This window comes from Acanthochromis polyacanthus, chromosome 1 (assembly GCF_021347895.1).
Source record: "Acanthochromis polyacanthus isolate Apoly-LR-REF ecotype Palm Island chromosome 1, KAUST_Apoly_ChrSc, whole genome shotgun sequence".
Lineage (NCBI taxonomy): Eukaryota > Metazoa > Chordata > Actinopteri > Pomacentridae > Acanthochromis > Acanthochromis polyacanthus.
Window position 1 is genome coordinate 53180030 of NC_067113.1, and position 16767 is coordinate 53196796.

At 39.1% G+C, this 16767-nt stretch overlaps 1 protein-coding gene across 1 annotated transcript in view; it reads left to right on the forward strand.

Annotated features, from left to right (window-relative positions):
* Positions 1–3347: 3347 nt before the first annotated feature.
* Positions 3348–16767, forward strand: part of cacna2d1a (calcium channel, voltage-dependent, alpha 2/delta subunit 1a) — a 129362-nt gene continuing 115942 nt past the window's right edge. Inside the window, 1 exon segment of the mRNA XM_051949713.1 lies at positions 3348–3765. Coding sequence (XP_051805673.1) covers positions 3686–3765 — 80 coding nt within the window. The 5' untranslated portion in view covers positions 3348–3685.

The window sequence follows — 16767 nt, forward strand, 5'->3', positions numbered from 1 at the left end:
AAAATGTGGACATCAGAAGTTTCACTGTAAAAATATTTTTTTTCCTCCACATTTTCAAACTTTCAAACGGGTCACTTTTGACCCGCAGGACGACGCAGGCTTAAACAGGCAATGATTGTGGATTACTGTGAGTTCTGTTGTGCTTCACTGCATCATAAAATCAGCCAGTATTTACATCTTTTAGCTCCTCTCTGTGCTCACATATACTACATTTTAATTCAACAGGAATCTCAATTAGGCAGTTTTCATTTACATATTTTTCTGTTTCTGTTGTCTGACAACTGAACAAGTATACATTAGTGACAGGAATGCAGCCTACTAAGACTGCACGATAAACAGCAGTCACTTCAGAGCAATTTCCAAGCGCACTTTTTAGCTGCTGAAAGCTTGTTTGTTTACTAGCTAGGCACTGACTGGTCCTGTCTGCTGTTTGGTGCAGGCCAGATAGCATACATTCATTTGTGAGAGCAGTGAGAGTAAACTAAAACATTTAGTGAGTGAGTAATCAAACCGAAACAATAAGCTAAAAGATGTTAAAATACGGTTTATAACCGAGATGAAGTGCAGACTTTGTCATTTTATCATATGTTGACATGATCATGCTGATTATGGCACCTTTAAGAATGAACTGTACACTGTGTGTCAGTAATCTGGTCATTTATTCAAATGGGATGGGTTTAGTCAAACTGAATTTGCTGTTTTTGAGAAGCTTTTGTAAGACACAACTAATCCCTGTGAAAATCCCATGTAATCCTGTTTAAGAGAGTGTTGCATTCGCTTCCCTGTGTCAAATACAGGAGCAGCATGAGGGATTGGTGTTGGACTGTTTGTTTGTGGGAACACATGGTGCATTTTTGTTCTGGAAGATGTCTTCAGACTGCATATAAATGTCATAATGAATGCTTATTTTTTTATTTATTAACTGATTGTTAAAGTGACTTAAAGATGTTCATCTTTCATCTCTGTATCTACAGTCTATAAAACATACCTTAAAGCCATCTTTCCTCTCTGAATGGCTGACACTCTCTCCTCTTCAGCGTTGCTCTGTAAATACACTCCTCTCCCCACCTCCAAGCCCTGCCTGGCAAGAGGTCCCAGAGGAGCAGCTTTTATATGAGTTGTAGTGAAACCTGAGAGTGGGAACGTGGACAGCTATTTGCACAGTAAATCTGTTTGTGTGATTCACATAATAGCAGGTGAGGAAAACTCTGCCTTGTTTGTCTGCTGTGACCCTCAATGGCAGTCACATTGAACTTCTATACACGCACACATCCATATACACACAAACAAGCAGGTAAAAATGAAACCCAGAAATAATAACTTTGGGGTTTCATAATAACTGATGAGCTCAGAGGAAATTAGTCAAAGATTAGGTTTGTATCTGACAAGGGGCTTTGGAGTGAAAAACAAATTACAAATTACAGTAGATTCTTCTGGTATTTACCTTGCTGATTGTCCCAGCAAAGGGAAATGTCACTTCATATTAAGTTTGCCACAGGCCTTGGAGCAAGCTGAATTTATTACCACATTTCTGCATAAGCAGAAGCACTGTGCTATTGAAAATTAAATGAAGGTTTAGTATGATATACACAATAAAGTCTTTATGAGATGAGAATTGTGAGGAGTTTGTTTTTCCTTAAGATGCTTGGGTGAATCTGACATGGACTGCAGCCAGGCTGAGGGCAGGAAATGCTCTCAGCGACACGTGACCAGACAGTAGCAAAGTTGTCCTTAAAATCACCTTACTTGGGGTAAGGAGAATGCAGAAGAGAGGGAGAACAAAATCCATCAAACAACCGTTCTGGAGGGTTTAATTTGGAGAGCGCAGCTCATTATAGGAGTGAAATTTAAAATGCTTCTTAATAACAAAAACAGTCTGACGAGTTTGTAGGCTGTGGAGAAGTGGAAAATGTATTCGTTTTTAACATGGTATACAAAAACAAAAAAGCAGGGATGTCACCTTCCTAAGATTGGAATCGGAGCTAATTAAGCCAATTTTTTACTAATTGGAATCGGCACAAAACGAAACACAAACCTTTCATTACTTTTGTTCATGTCCGCTCTCATGTAAATGTTGGATATTGACTAGTTTTCTTCATAAGTGCAGGATTATAAATCAGTATTGGATTAATTTACAATGCAAATTAAGCACACTAGATATTTACATTATGCCCATATGCTTTCTAAAGCCACAGATACATGATACAAGCTATGAACAGTCTTCGTTGCATATGTCACTTGGATATACAAGCGCTGCTGTCATAGTTGAACTGCCCCTCACCCATGACATCATCAAGATGTCACATGCTCATACAATACAGGCAATTAAAATCAAAGTGGTTGTTTCATACGACTGCCGAAGAACAACAGTATATAAAAACATTACTTAAAAGGAAAGAACAAATAGAATTGATTAATGTAGTAAAAAATGTCACAAGTCAGCGTGAATCTTAGATTGTGAGAGTTAAGAGTCAAAGAAGTCTTTGTCATGGTGCCCCTTTACTGGCGCTCTACCAACACAGAGCTACCAGGCTCTTCTCATTGCCTTAGTAGTAAAATATAACAAACTCCATCGAGTGTAACCATGACAGCAAAATATTAATGGATTGTGGCTCCATACTGTCACATACTAGATATTAAATCCATATGGATTGGGAACAAAAAATGATCAGAGCACCCCTAACAAACACCTAAAATGACTCTTGTTTGTATTGGTTGATCTTTAACCATCAGCTGGAGGCCATAGAGGGTTTTATGGGGCTGATAAAGAGAAACCTGCATATTACTCTGAATGGACACTGAAGACAGCAGACAGGAGGGTGACTGCATGTTGCTGAGAGATGCCGAGGCGGTGTTTGTCCGGTGCTTGGTGAGACTCCAACGGAGAGAGAGCCATGCGTAATAGTTGCTGCCTGTGGTGGTTAGAGAGGGGCCCGGAAACCCATTTGTGCGTCAGGAACGCAAACATTAAAACACACACTGTAAAAAATGTCTTCTACATCACTCTGCACTTCATAGTTGTCCATACTGTGTCTTCTAATATTATTTTCACGTGTTTTTTTAATAAGGGGAGTTTGCGTAATTGGCACAAATCGATCGACTTTTTCCCCTTTTTCCTTAAAATATGTGAATTTCTGTTGAAAGCATACACTAACAGGTAGCTTCTGAGCCATTTAGAGATTATGACTGAAATATTTCTTCCATAAAGGGTTAAAATGAATAAAACATGACAAGCTCAAAACCGATTTAACACACTTTCCCACGTGTTTAACGCAGCGAGCCGTCGGTTCGGATATTTCTTGCAGTGTGCGGAGTGGCACCGCTCTGCCGGGCCGAGCTGAAAGCTCTCTCTATGCGCCCTCCCCCTTTTTTCTCCTTTTTCTATTTCTTGACACACGCTGTAGATCTGCTCTAATAGCCTATCGCAGTTTGAGACACTCACTTAACAGTCACACACACTCTCGCTGAACCCAAAAAAAGCACACTCCTCAACTCCACCGGTGGGGGGGAACATAGATACCAGATGAGATTTGTTTCCAAACGCGCACCGATGGCGGTGTGAGGCGTTTGGCTGAGAAGTACGCACAGCCGCTGTGGATTTGTGAACATTTTTTTCCCCCTTATTATTGTTTGTGCATCTTCCCTCCTCTCTCTGGATCCTGTTTTAGGGGAAATTAACAAAGCTATGGATTACTCATTGTCTCTACTCTTACTCTTGACAACCATCTCGTCTGTGTCGACTGGACAATTCCCAACAGCGCAGATGTGAGTACAGCTTCAAAACAGCCTGTTGGCTTTTCAAAGTCCTGGGTGATAGTAGAAATGACAGCTTTGGCGTTTTCGAGAGTGTAATTTGACAGAATCAAGATATATTTAGATGTAAAATGTGTGGAATCGCTACAAGATTCTGCATTCAGTTTTAAGTTGGCGATTTACAGTCGGTGGAAAATTCTTTGAAGCGACTCAGCAGGAGCAGAAAGCGCCTTTTTCCCTCTTCTTCCCCAAGTGGTGATGATGATGATGATAATGATTGCAGATTACTGAGGCTGCAACTTCACTTTGTGAAACATGATCTTTAAAGCCACTGTCCTTTTATTACCAGCCTGCAGCAGTGTGACATGTGGCTGGCTGTCACATGAATCATCCCAGCAGAGCTCTGGATGTCTGAACTTTTTCTTCCCCATGTCCACACACAGTTCAGAGGGAGACACGTCTGAGCTGTTGTTTGTAATGGATCTGATTTATTTTAACAGTGCATGCACGTGGAGACTCCAAGAACGCATGCTGTTCAAAACCGTTTGGTCAAAAATGAAATAGAGTTGAAGTTATTAGTTGATGATTGAATAATCATTTGACGACAAATACTTCAGCTTTAATTAGAAATATTGATGTTTTTCTTACTTCTGTGATTGAACATCTTTGACCTTTGGCCTGTTGGGTTTAAGTTGAGGTTGCTTAGGGCTCTCTAAAGTTGTGATGTATGTTTTTTGGACTATTTTTAGGTGTAAAGTTTAGTTGATTTGTGAAGACATTAGCTGATATTTAGTCAAAACTTACCAGATGGTTTCTCAGCAGGCAATTGTTGAGCATTTTGCCATAACTAGGGACTGACTAACAGCCTGATTGATTATCAGACACAACACTCAGCATTTTTTCAGATTATTGGCACTCTTTATTGACATTTTTTGAACTAATTCCAAACAAAAAGTTAATTGAGGAAATGGGCTCCTATGACTCTGATGCGTCACCTCTCTGTTAAAGCACTGTCTGATTGGTTACACAACATGAGTAAAAGCTCATCAACACTGAAGGATAAATGTTGAAAAGTTCCAACTTTACTTTTCTGTTAAGTGGCCACACCATTTACATAATCAACACTGTCTCTGTTTCATCAAAAAAGACATTCAGCTGGGGATTTTGAAAGAAACAATTGCAGCTACAACCCAAAACAGTGGTAGAAGAAACAAACACACCTGCTTCATCTCATTCCTAGTTTTCTTAAGACATTTCCTTCCGGTACAGTCAGTTCCAAATGTCCAAATTTATACTGCCAGTGTACATGATAACAAGCTTTTTAAGAGGAATTTTAAAACTACTGAAGCTAATCAAACAATCAAAGAAGGAATTTCAACAAACAACAAGATTTTAATTATTAATACAAATGTATGCATGTTCCAAATATCAGCTCCGATATTGATATTGGCAGTTGATCTGTAGTTGTACCTTGTGCTCCATTGTCACAAATTATGTAACATCCCCCTTCTCCAAATGAAATTAGAAGCACTTGTCACATCCAACATGCAGACCAGTATTTCAGCTCTGCTCTGTTCTTCATTGCAAACGTCTTCATGGTTTGCCTTCCAACTATGAGGTGATGACTCCTACAGGAGATTAACTTGGATCAGAGCAGAGCTATCAGTGGCACAGTCGAGGTTTCACTCACCCCGTCTAAACTTGACTCCCACCCTCTATTTTTGCAGCACAGCATTAATAGGCGATATATCCACGGTCACTGGAATACAGCTCCCAAATGAAACAAACAAGTCGGTGTTCGAGGCTGTTCGGCCACCGTGCTGCACCTCACACTTAATCAACAGGTTTAAGATTTTCCAGATGGTTCTGCGGGAGCCAGGATGACGGGGTTTGGTTTTTGAATGCAGTCCAAGTACGGTCCCACAGCCATGATGGCACTTAGCCTAATGGCCGAGCACAATGATGTCAGACTAGCAGAGTGGCCTGCCCACTCCCTATATTTCATGAGCACTAAGTGGATTGATCTGTGGGCTGTGTACATGGTATTCACACAGGCTTGGCAAACAGCAGGGCCACAGTCACTGATGCTGTTGACTCTGTTTGTTTGAATTATGAGAAGTCAATTTAGGAGAACGGATGGCAGGATCAAATATTGCATTCATCATTGTTGTTGCGGTTTCCTCAGCTCTGACAAAAAGCAGACTAAATTTTCCTTTTCCTTTAATTCTCACTGTTTCATCGTGAGCAGACAGTCTTAAGTCTCGGCTGTCATGATGGTGATTTTGAGTGACAAGCTTCACATTGACTCCTCAAGGTGAAAGTCACCGAGAGAAGACAAGAAACTAGAAGGGGCAAGGATGGCGAGACTGACCTGGCGTGTTTTCCTTCAGGATATTTAGGAATGTGGATGAAGCGAGGTCTTAAATAGCTCGTTGTTTGTGACTGAAATAAGACATTTACAGACAGTATGTGACTGAATCATCCCAGAATATGTACAGTATATTTCTTTCTGTCTTTCTTTCTCACCTCCCTGTCTCATGGCTTAAAGTGTGACTATCTCTGGGCTTCATCACTAACCTCACATGCCAGCATCTGTCTGTTTCAGATCTTCATGTCCCCTCTCCTCCTCCTCCTCCTCCTCCTCCTCTCAGCCCTCCCTTCATCCCTTCTCACTCTCTGTCTCATTGCTCTCCATTTCCGTCTTGTTCTTTCGCTGTCCATCTTCTCTCCGTCCAGCTCCCTCTCTTGTTCTTTTCTCTCCTCCTCTTCTTTTTTTGCCACCCAGAGGCAGATGATTAACATCATCGAATCTGAAATGCAAAGTCTGATGTCATAGACTGCGCCCCAGAGATCTTGGCGCCATCTAGCACGCCGAGAGATCATGAAGGTTAGAAAAAAAAAGATGGAGATGAAGAGAAAAAAAGGACTGCTTGGCCTGCTGGATCCCATATGTAAATTGTATGTGAGCATTTTGATGAATGAATTCTGCTCGCGTGCAAAAACCCAAGAAATGCCCAAATCTTTTTGTCACAGTGTGCCACAACGTTGTGCTGAATTCTGCCCCCCAATCCAAGACTAGCTTCTTTCTGGATTTCAGACACAGTTTGTCACCATTGTTTCTTTTTCCACCGTTTCTGTCACCCTCTGCTCTGTTTCTTCCACTTGCTTTTTTTTTTAAGGCTAACTAGATTTCATGCTCAACCAGCTAAGAGCCATGCTTCTCGTGTTTGCGGCCTCGTCTCCGGCGATCAGTGGGCATAATGTGAGGAGGTGCTTTGTCGGAACAGAGAGCAACATGGGCAGTTATGAATAAGTCTATACAGAACAAGGTCAAGTTTCAGGCTCAGAGGGAAGACATCAACATCTTTTCTTTTTTTACTTTGAAGGAATATTTTGACATCTTGAGATTTATGCTTATTTCCTTTTGAAACCAAAATGTTAGCATTCCAAATTATGGTTTCAGGGAAGGATACTTATGGAGCGTAATATAGTAAAGCAAAAAAACTTTAACATTATTACACTCTGTTTTGGAAACAGAGCAAAGGGGATTTTCATCGAAGGCTGTGGCTTGATTTCACTTTCTACTTTTTACCAAGTAGTGCACTTTTTATCCCAAAACAAAAGCATCATATTCACCATTTTCTTTAAGTTAATTTATTGTAGAATTTTGAGCTTTTTAAGCATATGTAGCAGCTACAAGCACAAAAAAAACTCTCTCTACTTATGAATAGATGACACTTACAGCATGGACGTTTTGTTGTGCATCTTCCAAAAAAATTCTTGTATGTCTTCTCAGGTGTTCATACATTGTGCTGTGCTGCTGTAATTCACCATTAGAACCTTACACAGAGTAAAACCTACCTTTGTGTTTAGTGACAGTTTGAAAGTATGCAAAATGAGCATTTAATTTAAGTTAATCTTGCTGTAGTAAACTGTACGTCCATTATCCATTATTTCTACACAGCTTAATCCTCACTGGGGATGTGGGAGGGCTAGAACCTATCCCAGCTATAAACTGTATGTCATTGTTTTATTGAAGCATTATATGTAAAAGGAAAACCCCAGCATGATAAATAAATAGAAAAAAACGGTTCATTACTTAAATCAGTAATGCATTTCCAAAAATATCTATTAAACACCTTAAAGTGAAAATGTTCAGTTTGCATATTGAACAAAGGAGTCATTCCATCTCATTTCAACAAATCTGAGGAAATTTTGTTGCATGACCTCCTCTGATCATCTCCAAACTTTTTTTTTAACTATCCCAACATAAGAATAGATTACTTGCAAAGTTTTAACATCATATGATTGCTATTTGCTAAGTTATAAAATATTTAAATCCCTATTTTTCCACTCGGAAATTGATATGTTAGGTAGAAAGGCTTGATTTAGGAAGATAATACTGGGAACTGACTGATGATATAGACTTACAAGTGATCTGAAGGGTTCAAACACCTTAACAATAGAGCAGGAAAAAAAAAATTTGGAATGAATATACCCATTTCTCTGTGGTACAGGGCAATTTAAAAATTTGGCGAAAATGGCATTTTTCAAGAATTTAGGCATTTTTTTCACAAATTTTAATAAGTAACAAGGTTCATATGTTATAAAAATCTCAAAGTACCTTAAAAGTTCTCTCTAACCTAAAAATATCCAAGAGCTAGCTAGTCTCCTTAGACCTCAAAACGATGCCTATTTATGAAACAGACTGAAAAACACCATACATATATTGGCACAGAAACCAATGTGGGACATGGAGTAGAAACATGAAACTTTGTCTGTATAACAATAAACATCCGAATAATTGATATCTGAAGTATCAACATTGTTTCTTGAATCCTTCATGGCCAATTTAACCAAGAAATGCACTATGTTTTATAGGCGTTTTTTTAGGAATTCTAACTAATATATTGCAGTTAAAATGAGTTATATTGCCTTAGGTCCCATGTAAAACATGTAATTTGTCCCCAACTTATCACACCACTATTTCTGTCCTTTGAACTGCTTGAATTTCTCTGAAATCAGGCCATCATCTGCACCAGATATGTGGTACTGTCCACCACGGCGTGTTGAAGGAGCAGTGATTGGACAGAGGATGTGGGCTGTAGGCACCCACACTACGTCATCCTTTCTAGGCCATGTGAACTTCTTGCTGGGACCTTTTGGGTGCATGAATTTCACTTGCAAATCTTCAAATTCAGCTGATAAGTCAAATACGATACCGAGGCTGTCCTGAGAATGCAGTCTGGGAGTGATGCCATTTCTTCTTATTCAGTTACTGTATGAAAGAAAAAACAATGTCTATATAATAATTAACTTCAGATATGCCCTTTGTAACTTATACTACGATGCTGATGCTTCAGATTCATCTTTCATCTTTAGTTGGTCATGTAAATGGTTCCTAAAAACAAAAACGAGGATCAAAATGTATAGTAAATTGATTCAGCAGTTGCTCATCTTTGGCACAAGAAACAAATATGAAAGTAAGTTCACACATACTTCACACATACTAGTTCCTCCAAAAAAAATTTGAACCGCGTACCATGTATCCCACATGCACTTTTTAATGCCTAAAGTTAGGCTATTTTGGGTCTACACCTGAGTTCAACAGCCCATAAATCAATAAATAAGCTTTATTTTAATGTTTTAAAACTTTTAGCTTATGCAACTTTCATTAGTAAAGAAGAAAATTCATTCTTTCAATGTCTTTTCACAAGAATAAGTCCTAAAATAGAGGCATGAAAAACCCAAAATAAAGTCGCCCATGAAATAATAAGGATATTTTGGGAAATTCCACAGTCCAGTATTTTTTTATTTTCATTCATTTCTATACTTTTCTCACCAGAAGGGTAAAAGTTTTGGAAGGGGAAAAAATTCTGACCATGTAAAAGGAGTATAAATTGCTTTTTTTAGTAGTTTAAAACCCTAAAATCATAGGCGAGGATTAAGTTTGGACTGACTATGGGTATTAGATTAGATCATTACTGCTTATACTGTATGTTTATAACCATAATACTTTGCATTTGTTCATAAAATTACCCAAATAAAGCCCAAAAAATTTTTTGGGAGGATCTGAGAAAGTGGTGCAACAAGCATTTGTTGAATTGACATGGAATGACTCAAAGTGCAACACGGATACGGTGGATATTTTAAAAGCCAGCCAAAGCAACACCTTTTCTCCTTATTGTTTGAATTTTATTAAGATACATCTGAATGCACAGCACAGCTGTTGTCTTTAATTTATATGTAGTGAGTTTGTCAGACGATGTTGTGCTGATAAAATCAGGGTTTTAGTGGTGATGAGCAGCAGCTTGGAAGTGTGTGATGGTTAATTTGTCGTCTCAATGAGCCTCATTTCACTCTCTTTTTCATAATCATTCCGTTGTGTGGTGACAGAAGCATAAAAATATGTAAATAAGAACAATTTTACTGGGATTTCAGCTCTATTAGAATGCAGTATATGTGAGCACAGAGAGCAGGAGAGAAGCGAACAGACATAAAGCGCCTCCTGTGTGTTTTATCTGAAGGTGCTCGTGCTTTTCACAATATACAAACCATCGTTTTGTTCTCCAATAACTTGAAGTACTCACATGTTTTTGGAGCCTTGGAAACTTCTACATTGATTCCAGTTGAACACGCCAGTGGTCACTATCGCCTAAAACTTTAGTGCCAAGTGAAGCTGCCCAATGACTGGAGTCAAAAATGAGTGCTGTTATGATACAATGATTACATAGTGATATACAAGGAAAAAAAATGTCACAGTAAAGTGGAATAGAAACGTGCTTTAGCTAAAAGTATTGATGTCAACACATTTTTAACGTGGATGTCGTCAGTTTGCTGAGTTGTGGGTCTTTGGAAACTTGAACTGAATTGGACTCCACCGTAGCCTACATTTCCTACAACTGAGTTCCCTCAAACGATAAGTTAAGACCAAAACAGCTGACGTCATGACTCCACAAACACAGTCTTGTACAGAGTGAATAAATAAATTGACAATAAACTGAAGAAAGAAAAAATTTACAACATGCTGTAATTTAATATATTGATGCAGCCTCATACCCATCCATGCATTTTTTGCTATATTCTCTTATTCTTTTTAGGGTTGCAGGGGTCAGGAAGCTGATCACAGCTGACACTGAACAAGAGCTATGGTAGTTTCAAATAAATACCCTACAAATCAGATAGAAAATGTTAATTAGTGAGGTGCTTTTTTGTCTTCTTACTGTGATATTTTCCTCTGTTTTCTTCTTAAAGCAGTCTCAGCTAACCAGCAGCTTACTCAAGCGTCATATTTACCAAACAGATATGAAAGTGGTACCAGTCTTTTCATCAAAATGTCCACCTATTCTTTTATTTTTTCATGGGAAAATGAGTCATCCGTGTCATCGTCTGTTTTCGGTGTATCTTTGAGAATTTTCTTGAATCGGGTGTAATTTCTTTGATAGAGGTTTAATTTTCTCCCTTCTTTGTATTGTTCAATGTCTTTGTATTTTCTCGATACTTGTTTCATCCCAAGTGACTGGCAGCAGCAACAATGGCCTGCAATGACGACGCCACAGTTTCCACATGCAACCACACATATGCCTTGTTTCGTGACCAGATGTCCTCTGGATTCCACAGACTTTGCACTTACTGCTGCTAAGGAATTTATTCATAAGTTGTAATGTGGGCTACAACAAAAACCCTTTTGAATATGACGATCATGTTAATCATGACTTTAATGTGCCGTGCTGTGATCGGACACTTGCGTCATGATCTAAAAGTTTAGCTTGCAGCAAAGGGAACTTGCTGATGCTTTTACATTTGCTTCACGTCATCATTGTGCTAGAAAGGTTTAAACCAGAAAATGTGCATAGATCCCTGGAAAATCACTCTGGCTGCAGTCACGGTGGCCAACACATTTGTATTTTCTTATTATTATTTTATTTTTACAAATTCCATTTTATTTTAGTCAATGGAAAAGCCTCCAGGCTGTTTTTTGATTGAATCACGGAGCCTTCGACTCTTGTTTCTTGCTTTGGCAGAGACAGAGGGATAAAGAATGTGTCATCTAATATAAGACAACGGGAAAACCAAAAAAAAAAAGAAGATTTCTCTTCGGCTTTTATTCCGGTGTCACACCTAAAGTGGTAATATGGGGAGATTTGAAGAGGATAAATCGAATGTAATGAGCGGCAGATGGAAATGATCAGCTCGAGGCTGTCTAGGGTTTCCTAGGCTGTGATTTGCACCTCTTGGCCATAAGGGAGTTGGTGCTAGCAGGTATATTTCAGGAGGCATGCTCCTGCCCAGAATCAGGCAGCTGACGGTTATATCTGTTACACATGCAAGTATGCAAAATGTGTTCTGATATGGATAAAGCTGAGTTTTGACTCTCACTTTTACCTTCTTTTACCCATTCTTTCAGTTTTTTCTTTTGCTCTTTTCCTCTCACATCTCTTTTTATCATCCACTCTTCTCTCGCCTTCTCACCCACTCCTTCCCCCGTGCTCCCCCTTTCTCAGATCTGGCTATATTTAGCTAAGGCCGCTGTCTTTGGGGAAGGGGCGTTTAATGTCCTGACTCAGACATACAGATAAAGATACAGGACAGAAGGGGGGGTAATGTCGCTCATAAATCTCCCCTCCACTCGTTCACTGAAGTTTTGTTGACCCCTTCACTTATGTATGGCCTCTGAGTTTTCTTTAGTGTCCGGTTTAGGTTTCTCAGAGTACGTTCCTTTCAGAAATAAGATACTTGTACACAGTCTAACGTATGTGAAGAGAAGATTTGGAGGGAGGGTAGTGGGAGACGCAGCCCCAGTCCTGTATTATTTTGCTCGCAATCCTTTGCCACATGGAAATTCCCAAGAATTTTCCATTGCACCGTTGCCCAGGCAACCTTGGGAATAGCTAACAGCTGTTTGGACGAGGGCCCTGTTTGGCAGCACATCTGTATACCAAAAATGAAGAGCTATAGGAGTGAACTTTAAGGCTGCATTGTAAATCGAGCTCCCCTTAGGTTTATTTATTCATAAGCTTTTGTCACACATATGTAGAGAGCCAATAAAGTGTGCTGTAAAGTACTGGGAAGCCAAAAAGAGCAGAAGATACACAAGAGCAGAGAGACAGAGAAATGGAAGAAGTCTCAAGAATAAGGTTGTGTGTGACTGAAAGTTGGTTATTAAACACTGAGGCTCCTGTCACCTGTGGTTCCTGAGTATTTACATGGCCTGGATGTGTGATCGCGCTACAAGAACAACCTGATCATTTTATCAACCCTCTGTACCCCAAAACCTGCTGTCATGGAAGGCATGTTGTTGCACTAAATTTATAGCATTTATCAAACCCAGAAATGTTCAAAAACAGAATCATCAGACTGTTTGTGCATTACTTTTCATGTGCCATTCCAGTGGGGAACTTAACCACGCCTACACTTAAAGTTGTGATATTTCATCAAAATCAATTTGCATTCACCAGTTTCTGTAAAAAACTGAAAATTCTGCACACTTTGGCGCAAATTTTAAGCCATTAGTGACTCTGCTGTGACCAACAGTCACATCAAAAAAAATCTGCAACTTTTCGACTGAGCTACAGGATGTGTTTATGCAGACTGGATGGAATTAATTGACCATTTCGTAAAATCAATAATTAAAGAATTTCAACTTCTGTTTTTTTTTTCTTTTTTTGTGATTCATAGCTTCATAGCTTTTTCTAATTCTCTGTGCTTCTAGCCGTGGTTGTGCTGTTTCCATAGAAGTGCAGGTATTTATATTGAAGGCAGAAGGTTGCATGTTCAAATCCCTGCACTGACCAGCTGCCACTGTTGGGCCTTCGAGCACAGTGACTGACCCCAGATACCTGACAATTTGGGGTGCGTAAAGACTACATTTTGTTTGTGCAGTGACAATAAATTATAATCTTGTGTTATATTGTGGTGAAAAATGTGATGAGAAAAAAAAACGCCCCAAAACTGCTTGGTGTTGAGAAGTTTAAACAAATTCACCAATACAAATGATTACTTAAATAATACAAAAATATCACTACAGTTTAAAGACTAACCCTTAGTATTTTTTTTAAATATAAGTTTTCCATGAATAACTAAAATTGTGGTTGAGGACTAGGTAAGCCAGTTTATCCTAATCACACACTTGAGGCTTCAAGTGCATCAAATATCCGTGGTGAGACACCACAAGCCCATCTGATGTGTTATATTTTGAGAGGACTAACAAAAGTGGACCCATGATGGCCTGAGATGGCTTCTCTCGAGCCCTTTAATGGAGCTGCGTTGAGACATAAGAGCTGTTAATGGCAGTGTTCAGACTACACTGGACAGTGTGTAGCCATCAGGGAGACTAGTACTGCGTACAGCACTAGCAGTAGTCTGCTCGTGTAGGCGTCCAGATTGACGTTAATTGGACATTTTGGCCAGAGGGGGTTCTCAAATCTGTCTATTTATAAACATCATCCAAGACTGTGTGTGCGTAGCGAGGCTGAAGGGCAGGGCTGATGTATGGATGGATGGGTAGAGAGTTTGCGAAGAGAGTGCGAAAGTGACAGGAATGTGGAGGTTTAGTCATTTGAGCAGAGTTCAAAATGACATGTAGCAGAGAAAGACAGCTGCAGGGGTGAGGATGAGCAAGAAGGAAACACAGCGAAACAGAACTGAGTTACAGTTTGTTGTGTTCTGTGAATAATTTTAAAGACTAAGGGATTCAAAATTGTATATATATATTTATATGCATCACTGCATACCCAAACCTTCATTCTCTGTGAAGTTCTGTCAGGCTCCTGATGTTAAAGCTTTTTTATGCTTGAGATGACAGGTTTAATAATTTGCTTAAATAAGTTTTTTCTTTAATCTAGATGCTTCTTCAAGGAGAACATCACCAACATTAATTCTGTCAGACACAACTTGACCCATATTCCAAAAGGAAGAATGAGTCATTCTAAACTTTGTTGCGAAACTGCATATGCGTACACTGGAAGTGCCATATTAATTGAGTTATCGCTCTATTGCGACGGAGTCTCACCAGCAGGTGAAATTGCACTGCAGTGAGTGCAAACACTTGCAGGTGTCACAACAATTCTGTTTCCTCGGACTTAATGTGTCCGGACACCTGCGGGGAGAGGTGATACAATGGGAGCTGTTAGTTCTGTCAGGATGTGTATGTCGGTTTACGTAGAGGGTGTGGAGGAGGTAGACTTGGCGTTGGGGCGACGTCAAGTCGGTCCCAGCTCCAGTGGTCCAGTGTGCGAGGTCAAACGTGGGCAAGGGTAGAAGGAATGTGGACCCCAGGCTCTCTGTGGCAGTCTCATGTTTCCTGTGACAGACTGTAGCAGCGTTCACATAACCAGAATGAGCTGGATTAACTTTGTCTTGGCATATTTCTTGGGAATTTCTGTGAATAAATGATTGAAAGATGCTTTTAAAAATGTAATACTGTAAAATTACAGAAGAGAGAAGGCAGAATGTGCACTATTGTTCAAAAGTTTGGGGTCACTTAGAAATGACTTTATTTTTGAAAGAAAAAATGTTTGTTTTTTTCAATTAAATTAGCATTAAATAAATCAGAAATACAGTCTGGACATTGTTAATGTGGTAAATGACTATTCTTGCTGGAAACAGCTGATTTTTAATGGAATATCTCCATAGGGGTACAGAGGAACATTTCCAGCCACCATCACTCCTGTGTTCTAATGCTACATTGTGTTAGCTGATGGTGTTGAAGAGTTAATTGATGATTAGAAAGCCCTTGTGCAGTTATGTTAGCATGTTAATAAAAGTGTGAGTTTTCAGTGAAAACATGAAACTGCCTGGGTGACCCCAAACTTTTGAACGGTAGTGTGTGTAGAAAGACAAACAGAAAGCATGAGGGAAAAATTTAAAATCTAACCTTGAAAACGTGACATAATTAAAATGAAACTACCACATGTCTACATCAGAAAACATAAAAACAGTTTATACAATCACATGGCTTAAATTGACCTTTTGAACTCCAAGCAGTTTCTGGCCATTTTTTGCTCCTGTCATATTTTCACTCACTGTGGCTTAATTTCTCCTGCACCTCTATGGAAACAACACAGTCGTGACTAGAAGTAGAGAAAACCCCAAAATGTCTTCTGTGCAGTATGACACAGGTGCAATGTCACAAATAAGAAAAAATCAAAACTAAATTTCTTTCATTCCTTATTGGATTTTTTTTAACCCTTACAGGGCCATGTTTCTGAAGAAGTACATATACTAAAACATATACTAAAACCACCTAATCCATAAAAATATCGATCAAGTCTTGCGAGGTCGCATTGTCGTAGACGTTCACTATATTGAATTTCGGCTGGTACGCGGCCCCGATAAGAGCTTCATTATAACGGCTCATACGGCTTTATCATTTGAAATAAGCAAATTTGGGGCCAATGTTTAGATCGACTTAAACATATGGGTGTGTGCATATTTTATGTTAATTAGCAATCATAAACAAGTCACACATGTTGAGCCAAGAATGTTCGGTTTCGGCTGTGTGTACGAGTAAGCGTGAACCGTGTATACTCGGTCCCGGCTTTTTAAGGGTTAAATATGTGCAACATTTTCCAACTGTCCGCAGGTGTTAGCAGTAATTATACAATGGTGACTGTCCATATGCTCGTTTTTTTTTTTTTTTTTTAACATTTTTCAGCTGCTTCCATACCCGTCTCCTCTTTGCTCTGTGTAAACACAGCCTGCAGTTCATCCGAAAGTCCATGAATTTTTGTCACACAGCTGTTAGTTGTACCTATGTCACTGATAGCTTCTTGGTTGTGTTTAGGAATGCAGATTTTTTATTTTTTTTTGCAGAATCCCTGAGAACAAATTGTAATTTTTTGTTATTTTAAAAGAGCGCTTTAGAACAGAGTCACTTTGGTGAAATATCATGATTTTTGGCTTTAATTTGATGAATTCTCCTAACATCACATATGAGTAGTTCAAGGACCATCGGCAAGTTATTCTCTCTGTTTTTACAGTTTCTATCAGAACGCCGATTATCAATAATGACCA